The 14,700-nt window shown below is 41.7% G+C and overlaps 1 protein-coding gene across 1 annotated transcript in view; it reads right to left on the bottom strand.

The window, feature by feature from the left end:
• The window catches only part of LOC110523013 (rho GTPase-activating protein 39-like), a 190,841-nt gene that overhangs the window by 9,484 nt on the left and 166,657 nt on the right, over window positions 1–14,700 (bottom strand). Inside the window, exon 11 of the mRNA XM_036978529.1 lies at window positions 716–915. Coding sequence (XP_036834424.1) covers window positions 716–915 — 200 coding nt within the window. The remainder of the gene's footprint in view (window positions 1–715; window positions 916–14,700) is intronic.

Below are 14,700 nucleotides of genomic sequence, written 5' to 3'. Positions count from 1 at the left end.
AGGTAACTTTTTTAATTTAAAAAAATTACGGTGCGTTTTGGAACGGTGCTTTTTCATGGATTAGACGGGCTTCATAAATGGACATTTTGGGTATACATGGACGGATTTAATCGGAAAAAAAAGACCCAATTGTGATGTTTATGGGACATATAGGAGTGCCAACAAAGAAGCTCGTCAAAGGTAATGAATGTTTTATATTTTATTTCTGCGTTTTGTGTAGCGCCGGCTACGCTAATTCTTTTGTTTACGTCCCCTTTGGGTATTTCGGGGGTTGCATGCTACCAGATAATAGCTTCTCATGCTTTCGCCGAAAATCTGACATGTTGGCTAGATTCACAACGAGTGTAGCTTTAATTGAGTACCCTGCATGTGTGTTTTAATGAAAGTTTGAGTTGTATCGAGTACTATTAGTTGTCACTCTGAAATTTCCGCTGATGTCCGCTGATGTTGATCCCTGTACAGGGACAGCAGCCGTAAGATAATGTTGAGGAATTGCACTTACGAACTATCTTATGAACTTCTTATTTTTTTTCTTAAGAAACTTCTTAAGTTTTTGCGTAAGAAGTGTTTTGTGAATCTGGGCCCAGGATCTTCACTGACAGGCATGTCTAATACTACTAACTCCTCCCTCCTTCCCTTTACCCCACTTCCACTCCTCCCTCTCGCCCTCCCTACCTCTCTCCCTAGTGTTAGTGAGTGAGAGGTAGGTACTGACCTGAAGATGCCCTCTATTTGGTCTCCATTAAGACCCAGGACCTCCTCAGAGAGGCGTGTCTGGACCCAGGGCAGCTGGCTGTCGGGGTAACGCTCCTTCTGCAGTGACATCACTTCCTCCAGGGAAGAGCCAAACATGGAGGGGCTGAAGATGGCGTTCCTGGCGTGTTTGATCTCCTCCAGACACGGCTTCTGCAACCCCTGGATTACAACACAGGCAGATACGTCAATCAATCTATCAATTAATCAATAAATCAAATGTATTTTATAAAGCCCTTTTTACTTCAGCAGTTGTCACAAAGTGCTTAAAGTTATCCGGCCTAAATGCCAGAGCATGCAATGCAGAGGCAGAAGTGGCCTGGAAAAGTTCCATAGAAGGAAGGAACCTAGAGAGGAACCAGGTTCAGAGAGGTGGCCCATCCTTTTCGGGTAGAGATTTAGAGTACATTTGTTTTTTTCTATAAACTAGGGTACCAATGAGGATTTCCTACACTGGACATTAAAGATACAAAGGGGGAACATGGCTATATTCAATACAATCCACAAGTTGATTTAAAACCTATCTTTAACCCTTTATCATGGTTGGTTTTTCAGTGGCAGGGACTGGGAGACTAGTCAGGATCGATGCAAAGTACAGAGAGATCCTTGATGAAAACCTGCTCCAGAGTGCTCAAGACCTCAGACTGGGGAGAAGTTTCACCTTCCAACAGGACAACGACCCTAAACACACAGCCAAGACAATACAGCAGTTGCTTCAGGACAAGTCGCTGAATGTCCTTGAGTCGCCCAGCCAGTGCTCGGAATTGAACCCAATCTAACATCTCTGGAGACCTGAAAATAGCTTTGCAGCAACAGTCCCCATCCAACCTGAGAGAACTTGAGAGGATCTGCAGAGAAGAATGGGAGAAACTCCCCAAATACAGGTGTGCCAAGCTTGTAGCATCATACCCAACAAGACTCAATGCTGTAATTGCTGCTAAAGGTGTTTCAACAAAGTACTGAGTAAAGGGTCTGAAAACGTATGTAAATGTTATATCAGTTAAAAAAAAAAAAAAAAAAAATTAAATGAACATTTCTGCCATAATATAAAACTACGACTCTTGAGGCAAAGCCCAAAGTCACATATTACACACTATGTTTAGCAACTGTGTGTTTACTGAAAAATAATGGTATTCATAAATGTATCTAAATTCACAATTAAAAAATATGTTGGATTCAAGTCTCCATCTCAACCAAAAAGAAAAGTTAAAGAATATGATTAAATCAAATCAAACTGTATTAAAGTGCATTTAAAGTTTTATTCGATTTGTTCCTATTCTTTAACTGTTCAATTTTTAGTTGAAATGGAGACTTGAATCAAACATATCAATTCTACATTTTAAGGGGAAAAGAGAGCCTGGTTAAAGGATGGGGAAAAGAGAGCATGGTTAAAGGATGGGGAAAAGAGAGCATGGTTAAAGGATGAGGAAAAGAGAGCATGGTTAAAGGATGAGGAAAAGAGAGCATGGTAAAAGGATGAGGAAAAGAGAGCATGGTTAAAGGATGAGGAAAAGAGAGCATGGTTAAAGGATGGGGAAAAGAGAGCATGGTTAAAGGATGAGGAAAAGAGAGCATGGTTAAAGGATGAGGAAAAGAGAGCATGTTTAAAGGATGGGGAAAAGAGAGCATGGTTAAAGGATGAGGAAAAGAGAGCATGGTTAAAGGATGGGGAAAAGAGAGCATGGTTAAAGGATGAGGAAAAGAGAGCATGGTTAAAGGATGAGGAAAAGAGAGCATGGTTAAAGGATGGGGAAAAGAGAGCATGGTTAAAGGATGAGGAAAAGAGAGCATGGTTAAAGGATGAGGAAAAGAGAGCACGGTTAAAGGATGAGGAAAAGAGAGCATGGTTAAAGGATGGGGAAAAGAGAAAAGAGAGCATGGTTAAAGGATGAGGAAAAGAGAGCATGGTTAAAGGATGGGGAAAAGAGAGCATGGTTAAAGGATGAGGAAAAGAGAAAAGAGAGCATGGTTAAAGGATGAGAAAAAGAGAGCATGGTTAAAGGATGAGGAAAAGAGAGCATGGTTAAAGGATGGGGAAAAGAGAGCATGGTTAAAGGATGAGGAAAAGAGAGCATGGTTAAAGGATGAGGAAAAGAGAGCATGGTTAAAGGATGAGGAAAATAGAGCATGGTTAAAGGATGGGGAAAAGAGAAAAGAGAGCATGGTTAAAGGATGAGGAAAAGAGAGCATGGTTAAAGGATGAGGAAAAGAGAGCATGGTTAAAGGATGGGGAAAAGAGAGCATGGTTAAAGGATGGGGAAAAGAGAAAAGAGAGCATGGTTAAAGGATGGGGAAAAGAGAAAAGAGAGCATGGTTAAAGGATGAGGAAAAGAGAGCATGGTTAAAGGATAAGGAAAAGAGAGCATGGTTAAAGGATGAGGAAAAGAGAGCATGGTTAAAGGATGAGGAAAAGAGAGCATGGTTAAAGGATGAGGAAAAGAGACCATGGTTAAAGGATGAGGAAAAGAGAGCATGGTTAAAGGATGGGGAAAAGAGAGCATGGTTAAAGGATGAGGAAAAGAGAGCATGGTTAAAGGATGAGGAAAAGAGAGCATGGTTAAAGGATGAGGAAAAGAGAGCATGGTTAAAGGATGAGGAAAAGAGAGCATGGTTAAAGGATGAGGAAAAGAGAGCATGGTTAAAGGATGGGGAAAAGAGAGCATGGTTAAAGGATGAGGAAAAGAGAGCATGGTTAAAGGATGAGGAAAAGAGAGCATGGTTAAAGGATGGGGAAAAGGGAAAAGAGAGCATGGTTAAAGGATGAGGAAAAGAGAGCATGGTTAAAGTATGGGGAAAAGAGAGCATGGTTAAAGGATGGGGAAAAGGGAAAAGAGAGCATGGTTAAAGGATGAGGAAAAGAGAGCATGGTTAAAGGATGAGGAAAAGAGAAAAGAGAACATGGTTAAAGGATGAGGAAAAGAGAGCATGGTTAAAGGATGGGGAAAAGAGAGCATGGTTAAAGGATGAGGAAAACAGAGCATGGTTAAAGGATGAGGAAAATAGAGCATGGTTAAAGGATGGGGAAAAGAGAAAAGAGAGCATGGTTAAAGGATGAGGAAAATAGAGCATGGTTAAAGGATGAGGAAAAGAGAGCATGGTTAAAGGATGAGGAGAAGAGAGCATGGTTAAAGGATGGGGAAAAGAGAGCATGGTTAAAGGATGAGGAAAAGATAGCATGGTTAAAGGATGAGGAAAAGAGAGCATGGTTAAAGGATGGGGAAAAGAGAAAAGAGAGCATGGTTAAAGGATGAGGAAAAGAGAGCATGGTTAAAGGATGGGGAAAAGAGAAAAGAGAGCATGGTTAAAGGATGAGGAAAAGAGAGCATGGTTAAAGGATGAGGAAAAGGGAAAAGAGAGCATGGTTAAAGGATGAGGAAAACAGAGCATGGTTAAAGGATGGGGAAAAGAGAGCATGGTTAAAGGATGAGGAAAAGGGAAAAGAGAGCATGGTTAAAGGATGGGGAAAAGAGAAAAGAGAGCATGGTTAAAGGATGAGAAAAAGCGAGCATGGTTAAAGGATGAGGAAAAGAGAGCATGGTTAAAGGATGGGGAAAAGAGAGCATGGTTAAAGGATGAGGAAAAGAGAGCATGGTTAAAGGATGGGGAAAAGAGAGCATGGTTAAAGGATGGGGAAAAGAGAGCATGGTTAAAGGATGAGGAAAAGAGAGCATGGTTAAAGGATGAGGAAAAGAGAGCATGGTTAAAGGATGAGGAAAAGAGAGCATGGTTAAAGGATGAGGAAAAGAGAGCATGGTTAAAGGATGAGGAAAAGAGAGCATGGTTAAAGGATGAGGAAAAGAGAGCATGGTTAAAGGATGAGGAAAAGAGAGCATGGTTAAAGGATGAGGAAAAGAGAGCATGGTTAAAGGATGAGGAAAAGAGAGCATGGTTAAAGGATGAGGAAAAGAGAGCATGGTTAAAGGATGAGGAAAAGAGAGCATGGTTAAAGGATGGGGAAAAGAGAAAAGAGAGCATGGTTAAAGGATGGGGAAAAGAGAGCATGGTTAAAGGATGGGGAAAAGAGAGAATGGTTAAAGGATGGGGAAAAGAGAGCATGGTTAAAGGATGAGGAAAAGAGAGCATGGTTAAAGGATGAGGAAAAGAGAGCATGGTTAAAGGATGAGGAAAAGAGAGCATGGTTAAAGGATGAGGAAAAGAGAGCATGGTTAAAGGATGGGGAAAAGAGAGCATGGTTAAAGGATGAGGAAAAGAGAGCATGGTTAAAGGATGAGGAAAAGAGAAAAGAGAGCATGGTTAAAGGATGAGGAAAAGAGAGCATGGTTAAAGGATGAGGAAAAGAGAACATGGTTAAAGGATGGGGAAAAGGGAAAAGAGAGCATGGTTAAAGGATGAGGAAAAGAGAGCATGGTTAAAGGATGAGGAAAAGAGAGCATGGTTAAAGGATGGGGAAAAGAGAGCATTGTTAAAGGATGGGGAAAAGAGAGCATGGTTAAAGGATGGGGAAAAGAGAGCATGGTTAAAGGATGGGGAAAAGAGAGCATGGTTAAAGGATGAGGAAAAGAGAGCATGGTTAAAGGATGAGGAAAAGAGAGCATGGTTAAAGGATGGGGAAAAGAGAGCATGGTTAAAGGATGAGGAAAAGAGAGCATGGTTAAAGGATGAGGAAAAGAGAGCATGGTTAAAGGATGAGGAAAAGAGAGCATGGTTAAAGGATGAGGAAAAGAGAGCATGGTTAAAGGATGAGGAAAAGAGAGCATGGTTAAAGGATGAGGAAAAGAGAAAATAGAGCATGGTTAAAGGACGAGGAAAAGAGAGCATGGTTAAAGGATGAGGAAAAGAGAGCATGGTTAAAGGATGAGGAAAAGAGAGCATGGTTAAAGGATGAGGAAAAGAGAAAATAGAGCATGGTTAAAGGATGAGGAAAAGATAGCATGGTTAAAGGATGAGGAAAAGAGAGCATGGTTAAAGGATGGGGAAAAGAGAAAAGAGAGCATGGTTAAAGGATGAGGAAAAGAGAGCATGGTTAAAGGATGAGGAAAATGGAAAAGAGAGCATGGTTAAAGGATGAGGAAAAGAGAGCATGGTTAAAGGATGAGGAAAAGAGAGCATGGTTAAAGGATGAGGAAAAGAGAAAAGAGAGCATGGTTAAAGGATGAGGAAAAGAGAGCATGGTTAAAGGATGAGGAAAAGAGAGCATGGTTAAAGGATGGGGAAAAGAGAGCATGGTTAAAGGATGAGGAAAAGAGAGCATGGTTAAAGGATGGGGAAAAGAGAGCATGGTTAAAGGATGGGGAAAAGAGAGCATGGTTAAAGGATGAGGAAAAGAGAGCATGGTTAAAGGATGAGGAAAGGAGAGCATGGTTAAAGGATGAGGAAAAGAGAGCATGGTTAAAGGATGGGGAAAAGAGAGCATGGTTAAAGATGAGGAAAAGAGAGCATGGTTAAAGGATGGGGAAAAGAGAGCATGGTTAAAGGATGGGGAAAAGAGAGCATGGTTAAAGGATGAGGAAAAGAGAGCATGGTTAAAGGATGAGGAAAAGAGAGCATGGTTAAAGGATGAGGAAAATAGAGCATGGTTAAAGGATGAGGAAAAGAGAGCATGGTTAAAGGATGAGGAAAAGAGAGCATGGTTAAAGGATGAGGAAAAGAGAGCATGGTTAAAGGATGAGGAAAAGAGAGCATGGTTAAAGGATGGGGAAAAGAGAGCATGGTTAAAGGATGAGGAAAAGAGAGCATGGTTAAAGGATGAGGAAAAGAGAGCATGGTTAAAGGATGGGGAAAAGAGAGCATGGTTAAAGGATGAGGAAAAGAGAGCATGGTTAAAGGACGAGGAAAAGAGAAAAGAGAGCATGGTTAAAGGATGAGGAAAAGAGAAAAGAGAGCATGGTTAAAGGATGAGGAAAAGAGAGCATGGTTAAAGGATGAGGAAAAGAGAGCATGGTTAAAGGATGGGGAAAAGAGAGCATGGTTAAAGGATGAGGAAAAGAGAGCATGGTTAAAGGATGGGGAAAAGAGAGCATGGTTAAAGGATGAGGAAAAGAGAGCATGGTTAAAGGATGGGGAAAAGAGAGCATGGTTAAAGGATGAGGAAAAGAGAGCATGGTTAAAGGATGAGGAAAAGAGAGCATGGTTAAAGGATGAGGAAAAGAGAGCATGGTTAAAGGATGGGGAAAAGAGAGCATGGTTAAAGGATGGGGAAAAGAGAGCATGGTTAAAGGATGAGGAAAAGAGAGCATGGTTAAAGGATGAGGAAAAGAGAGCATGGTTAAAGGATGAGGAAAAGAGAGCATGGTTAAAGGATGGGGAAAAGAGAAAAGAGAGCATGATTAAAGGATGGGGAAAAGAGAAAAGAGAGCATGGTTAAAGGATGAGGAAAAGAGAGCATGGTTAAAGGATGAGGAAAAGAGAGCATGGTTAAAGGATGGGGAAAAGAGAGCATGGTTAAAGGATGGGGAAAAGAGAGCATGGTTAAAGGATGAGGAAAAGAGAGCATGGTTAAAGGATGAGGAAAAGAGAGCATGGTTAAAGGATGAGGAAAAGAGAGCATGGTTAAAGGATGAGGAAAAGGGAAAAGAGAGCATGGTTAAAGGATGAGGAAAAGAGAGCATGGTTAAATGATGAGGAAAAGGGAAAAGAGAGCATGGTTAAAGGATGAGGAAAAGAGAGCATGGTTAAAGGATGAGGAAAAGGGAAAAGAGAGCATGGTTAAAGGATGAGGAAAAGGGAAAAGAGAGCATGGTTAAAGGATGGGGAAAAGAGAGCATGGTTAAAGGATGAGGAAAATAGAGCATGGTTAAAGGATGAGGAAAAGGGAAAAGAGAGCATGGTTAAAGGATGGGGAAAAGAGAGCATGGTTAAAGGATGGGGAAAAGAGAGCATGGTTAAAGGATGAGGAAAAGAGAGCATGGTTAAAGGATGAGGAAAAGGGAAAAGAGAGCATGGTTAAAGGATGGGGAAAATAGAGCATGGTTAAAGGATGAGGAAAAGGGAAAAGAGAGCATGGTTAAAGGATGAGGAAAAGAGAGCATGGTTAAAGGATGAGGAAAAGAGAGCATGGTTAAAGGATGAGGAAAAGAGAGCATGGTTAAAGGATGGGGAAAAGAGAAAAGAGAGCATGGTTAAAGGATGGGGAAAAGAGAGCATGGTTAAAGGATGGGGAAAAGAGAAAAGAGAGCATGGTTAAAGGATGGGGAAAAGAGAGCATGGTTAAAGGATGGGGAAAAGAGAGCATGGTTAAAGGATGGGGAAAAGAGAGCATGGTTAAAGGATGGGGAAAAGAGAGCATGGTTAAAGGATGGGGAAAAGAGAGCATGGTTAAAGGATGAGGAAAAGAGAGCATGGTTAAAGGATGGGGAAAAGAGAGCATGGTTAAAGGATGGGGAAAAGAGAGCATGGTTAAAGGATGAGGAAAAGAGAGCATGGTTAAAGGATGGGGAAAAGAGAGCATGGTTAAAGGATGAGGAAAAGAGAGCATGGTTAAAGGATGGGGAAAAGAGAGCATGGTTAAAGGATGGGGAAAAGAGAGCATGGTTAAAGGATGAGGAAAATAGAGCATGGTTAAAGGATGAGGAAAAGAGAGCATGGTTAAAGGATGGGGAAAAGAGAGCATGGTTAAAGGATGGGGAAAAGAGAGCATGGTTAAAGGATGGGGAAAAGAGAGCATGGTTAAAGGATGGGGAAAAGAGAGCATGGTTAAAGGATGAGGAAAAGAGAGCATGGTTAAAGGATGAGGAAAATAGAAAAGAGAGCATGGTTAAAGGATGAGGAAAAGAGAGCATGGTTAAAGGATGAGGAAAAGAGAGCATGGTTAAAGGATGGGGAAAATAGAGCATGGTTAAAGGATGAGGAAAAGGGAAAAGAGAGCATGGTTAAAGGATGGGGAAAAGAGAGCATGGTTAAAGGATGAGGAAAAGAGAGCATGGTTAAAGGATGGGGAAAAGAGAGCATGGTTAAAGGATGAGGAAAAGAGAGCATGGTTAAAGGATGAGGAAAAGAGAGCATGGTTAAAGGATGGGGAAAAGAGAAAAGAGAGCATGGTTAAAGGATGAGGAAAAGAGAGCATGGTTAAAGGATGAGGAAAAGAGAGCATGGTTAAAGGATGGGGAAAATAGAGCATGGTTAAAGGATGAGGAAAAGGGAAAAGAGAGCATGGTTAAAGGATGGGGAAAAGAGAGCATGGTTAAAGGATGGGGAAAATAGAGCATGGTTAAAGGATGGGGAAAAGAGAGCATGGTTAAAGGATGAGGAAAAGAGAGCATGGTTAAAGGATGGGGAAAAGAGAGCATGGTTAAAGGATGGGGAAAAGAGAGCATGGTTAAAGGATGAGGAAAAGAGAGCATGGTTAAAGGATGAGGAAAAGAGAGCATGGTTAAAGGATGGGGAAAAGAGAGCATGGTTAAAGGATGAGGAAAAGAGAGCATGGTTAAAGGATGGGGAAAAGAGAGCATGGTTAAAGGATGAGGAAAAGAGAGCATGGTTAAAGGATGGGGAAAAGAGAGCATGGTTAAAGGATGAGGAAAAGAGAGCATGGTTAAAGGATGGGGAAAAGAGAGCATGGTTAAAGGATGAGGAAAAGAGAGCATGGTTAAAGGATGGGGAAAAGAGAGCATGGTTAAAGGATGGGGAAAAGAGAGCATGGTTAAAGGATGAGGAAAAGGGAGCATGGTTAAAGGATGGGGAAAAGAGAGCATGGTTAAAGGATGAGGAAAATAGAGCATGGTTAAAGGATGAGGAAAAGAGAGCATGGTTAAAGGATGAGGAAAAGAGAGCATGGTTAAAGGATGGGGAAAGAGAGCATGGTTAAAGGATGAGGAAAAGAGAAAAGAGAGCATGGTTAAAGGATGGGGAAAAGAGAGCATGGTTAAAGGATGGGGAAAGAGAGCATGGTTAAAGGATGAGGAAAAGAGAGCATGGTTAAAGGATGGGGAAAAGAGAGCATGGTTAAAGGATGGGGAAAGAGAGCATGGTTAAAGGATGGGGAAAGAGAGCATGGTTAAAGGATGGGGAAAGAGAGCATGGTTAAAGGATGAGGAAAAGAGAAAAGAGAGCATGGTTAAAGGATGGGGAAAAGAGAGCATGGTTAAAGGATGGGGAAAGAGAGCATGGTTAAAGGATGAGGAAAAGAGAGCATGGTTAAAGGATGAGGAAAAGAGAGCATGGTTAAAGGATGAGGAAAAGAGAGCACGGTTAAAGGATGGGGAAAAGAGAGCATGGTTAAAGGATGAGGAAAAGAGAGCATGGTTAAAGGATGAGGAAAAGGGAAAAGAGAGCATGGTTAAAGGATGAGGAAAAGAGAGCATGGTTAAAGGATGAGGAAAAGAGAGCATGGTTAAAGGATGAGGAAAAGGGAAAAGAGAGCATGGTTAAAGGATGGGGAAGAGAGAGCATGGTTAAAGGATGGGGAAAAGAGAGCATGGTTAAAGGATGGGGAAAATAGAGCATGGTTAAAGGATGAGGAAAAGGGAAAAGAGAGCATGGTTAAAGGATGAGGAAAAGAGAGCATGGTTAAAGGATGAGGAAAAGAGAGCATGGTTAAAGGATGAGGAAAAGAGAGCATGGTTAAAGGATGAGGAAAAGAGAGCATGGTTAAAGGATGGGGAAAATAGGACATGGTTAAAGGATGAGGAAAAGGGAAAAGAGAGCATGGTTAAAGGATGGGGAAAAGAGAGCATGGTTAAAGGATGAGGAAAAGAGAGCATGGGTAAAGGATGGGGAAAAGAGAGCATGGTTAAAGGATGAGGAAAAGAGAGCGTGGTTAAAGGATGAGGAAAAGAGAGCATGGTTAAAGGATGGGGAAAAGAGAGCATGGTTAATGGATGAGGAAAAGAGAGCATGGTTAAAGGATGGGGAAAAGAGAGCATGGTTAAAGGATGGGGAAAGAGAGCATGGTTAAAGGATGAGGAAAAGAGAGCATGGTTAAAGGATGAGGAAAAGAGAGCATGGTTAAAGGATGGGGAAAAGAGAGCATGGTTAAAGGATGAGGAAAAGAGAGCATGGTTAAAGGATGAGGAAAAGAGAGCATGGTTAAAGGATGGGGAAAAGAGAGCATGGTTAAAGGATGAGGAAAAGAGAGCATGGTTAAAGGATGAGGAAAAGAGAGCATGGTTAAAGGATGGGGAAAAGAGAGCATGGTTAAAGGATGGGGAAAAGAGAAAAGAGAGCATGGTTAAAGGATGGGGAAAAGGGAAAAGAGAGCATGGTTAAAGGATGGGGAAAAGAGAGCATGGTTAAAGGATGGGGAAAAGAGAGCATGGTTAAAGGATGAGGAAAAGGGAAAAGAGAGCATGGTTAAAGGATGAGGAAAAGAGAGCATGGTTAAAGGATGAGGAAAATAGAGCATGGTTAAAGGATGAGGAAAAGAGAGCATGGTTAAAGGATGGGGAAAAGAGAGCATGGTTAAAGGATGAGGAAAAGAGAAAAGAGAGCATGGTTAAAGGATGAGGAAAATAGAGCATGGTTAAAGGATGAGGAAAATAGAGCATGGTTAAAGGATGGGGAAAAGAGAGCATGGTTAAAGGATGGGGAAAAGAGAGCATGGTTAAAGGATGGGGAAAAGAGAGCATGGTTAAAGGATGAGGAAAATAGAGCATGGTTAAAGGATGGGGAAAAGAGAGCATGGTTAAAGGATGGGGAAAAGAGAGCATGGTTAAAGGATGGGGAAAAGAGAGCATGGTTAAAGGATGAGGAAAAGAGAGCATGGTTAAAGGATGGGGAAAAGAGAGCATGGTTAAAGGATGGGGAAAAGAGAGCATGGTTAAAGGATGGGGAAAAGAGAAAAGAGAGCATGGTTAAAGGATGAGGAAAAGAGAGCATGGTTAAAGGATGGGGAAAAGAGAGCATGGTTAAAGGATGGGGAAAAGAGAGCATGGTTAAAGGATGGGGAAAAGAGAGCATGGTTAAAGGATGAGGAAAAGAGAGCATGGTTAAAGGATGAGGAAAAGAGAGCATGGTTAAAGGATGGGTAAAAGAGAGCATGGTTAAAGGATGAGGAAAAGAGAGCATGGTTAAAGGATGGGGAAAAGAGAGCATGGTTAAAGGATGGGGAAAAGAGAAAAGAGAGCATGGTTAAAGGATGAGGAAAAGAGAGCATGGTTAAAGGATGGGGAAAAGAGAGCATGGTTAAAGGATGAGGAAAAGAGAGCATGGTTAAAGGATGGGGAAAAGAGAGCATGGTTAAAGGATGAGGAAAAGAGAGCATGGTTAAAGGATGAGGAAAAGAGAGCATGGTTAAAGGATGGGGAAAAGAGAGCATGGTTAAAGGATGGGGAAAAGAGAAAAGAGAGCATGGTTAAAGGATGGGGAAAAGGGAAAAGAGAGCATGGTTAAAGGATGGGGAAAAGAGAGCATGGTTAAAGGATGGGGAAAAGAGAGCATGGTTAAAGGATGAGGAAAAGGGAAAAGAGAGCATGGTTAAAGGATGAGGAAAAGAGAGCATGGTTAAAGGATGAGGAAAATAGAGCATGGTTAAAGGATGAGGAAAAGAGAGCATGGTTAAAGGATGGGGAAAAGAGAGCATGGTTAAAGGATGAGGAAAAGAGAAAAGAGAGCATGGTTAAAGGATGAGGAAAATAGAGCATGGTTAAAGGATGAGGAAAATAGAGCATGGTTAAAGGATGGGGAAAAGAGAGCATGGTTAAAGGATGGGGAAAAGAGAGCATGGTTAAAGGATGGGGAAAAGAGAGCATGGTTAAAGGATGAGGAAAATAGAGCATGGTTAAAGGATGGGGAAAAGAGAGCATGGTTAAAGGATGGGGAAAAGAGAGCATGGTTAAAGGATGGGGAAAAGAGAGCATGGTTAAAGGATGAGGAAAAGAGAGCATGGTTAAAGGATGGGGAAAAGAGAGCATGGTTAAAGGATGGGGAAAAGAGAGCATGGTTAAAGGATGGGGAAAAGAGAGAATGGTTAAAGGATGAGGAAAAGAGAGCATGGTTAAAGGATGAGGAAAAGAGAGCATGGTTAAAGGATGGGTAAAAGAGAGCATGGTTAAAGGATGAGGAAAAGAGAGCATGGTTAAAGGATGGGGAAAAGAGAGCATGGTTAAAGGATGGGGAAAAGAGAAAAGAGAGCATGGTTAAAGGATGAGGAAAAGAGAGCATGGTTAAAGGATGGGGAAAAGAGAGCATGGTTAAAGGATGAGGAAAAGAGAGCATGGTTAAAGGATGGGGAAAGAGAGCATGGTTAAAGGATGAGGAAAAGAGAGCATGGTTAAAGGATGAGGAAAAGAGAGCATGGTTAAAGGATGGGGAAAAGAGAGTATGGTTAAAGGATGGGGAAAAGGGAAAAGAGAGCATTGTTAAAGGATGAGGAAAAGAGAGCATGGTTAAAGGATGAGGAAAAGAGAGCATGGTTAAAGGATGAGGAAAAGGGAAGAGAGAGAGAGAGAGAGAGGGAAAGAGAGCATGGTTAAAGGATGGGGAAAAGGGAAAAGAGAGAGCATGGTTAAAGGATGAGGAAAAGAGAGCATGGTTAAAGGATGGGGAAAAGAGAGCATGGTTAAAGGATGAGGAAAAGAGAAAAGAGAGCATGGTTAAAGGATGAGGAAAAGAGAGCATGGTTAAAGGATGGGGAAAAGAGAGCATGGTTAAAGGATGGGGAAAAGAGAGCATGGTTAAAGGATGGGGAAAAGGGAAAAGAGAGCATGGTTAAAGGATGAGGAAAAGAGAGCATGGTTAAAGGATGAGGAAAAGAGAGCATGGTTAAAGGATGAGGAAAAGGGAAGAGAGAGAGAGAGAGAGAGAGGGAAAGAGAGCATGGTTAAAGGATGGGGAAAAGGGAAAAGAGAGCATGGTTAAAGGATGAGGAAAAGAGAGCATGGTTAAAGGATGAGGAAAAGAGCAAAGAGAGCATGGTTAAAGGATGAGGAAAAGAGAAAAGAGAGCATGGTTAAAGGATGAGGAAAAGAGAGCATGGTTAAAGGATGGGGAAAAGAGAGCATGGTTAAAGGATGAGGAAAAGAGAGCATGGTTAAAGGATGAGGAAAAGAGAGCATGGTTAAAGGATGAGGAAAAGAGAAAAGAGAGCATGGTTAAAGGATGGGGAAAAGAGAGCATGGTTAAAGGATGAGGAAAAGAGAGCATGGTTAAAGGATGGGGAAAAGAGAGTATGGTTAAAGGATGGGGAAAAGGATGGGGAAAAGAGAGCATTGTGAAAGGATGAGGAAAAGAGAGCATGGTTAAAGGATGAGGAAAAGAGAGCATGGTTAAAGGATGAGGAAAAGGGAAGAGAGAGAGAGAGAGAGAGAGAGGTAAAGAGAGCATGGTTAAAGGATGGGGAAAAGGGAAAAGAGAGAGCATGGTTAAAGGATGAGGAAAAGAGAGCATGGTTAAAGGATGGGGAAAAGAGAGCATGGTTAAAGGATGAGGAAAAGAGAAAAGAGAGCATGGTTAAAGGATGAGGAAAAGAGAGCATGGTTAAAGGATGGGGAAAAGAGAGCATGGTTAAAGGATGGGGAAAAGAGAGCATGGTTAAAGGATGGGGAAAAGGGAAAAGAGAGCATGGTTAAAGGATGAGGAAAAGAGAGCATGGTTAAAGGATGAGGAAAAGAGAGCATGGTTAAAGGATGAGGAAAAGGGAAGAGAGAGAGAGAGAGAGAGAGGGAAAGAGAGCATGGTTAAAGGATGGGGAAAAGGGAAAAGAGAGCATGGTTAAAGGATGAGGAAAAGAGAGCATGGTTAAAGGATGAGGAAAAGAGCAAAGAGAGCATGGTTAAAGGATGAGGAAAAGAGAAAAGAGAGCATGGTTAAAGGATGAGGAAAAGAGAGCATGGTTAAAGGATGAGGAAAAGAGAGCATGGTTAAAGGATGGGGAAAAGAGAGCATGGTTAAAGGATGAGGAAAAGAGAGCATGGTTAAAGGATGAGGAAAAGAGAGCATGGTTAAAGGATGAGGAAAAGAGAAAAGAGAGCATGGTTAAAGGATGGGGAAAAGAGAGCATGGTTAAAGGATGGGGAAAAGAGAGCATGGTTAAAGGATGAGGAAAAGAGAGCA

The sequence above is a fragment of the Oncorhynchus mykiss genome, chromosome 5 (assembly GCF_013265735.2).
Source record: "Oncorhynchus mykiss isolate Arlee chromosome 5, USDA_OmykA_1.1, whole genome shotgun sequence".
Classification (NCBI taxonomy): domain Eukaryota; kingdom Metazoa; phylum Chordata; class Actinopteri; order Salmoniformes; family Salmonidae; genus Oncorhynchus; species Oncorhynchus mykiss.
Note: the sequence above shows the minus strand (reverse complement) of the source record. Positions and strands in the feature narration are given on the sequence as shown.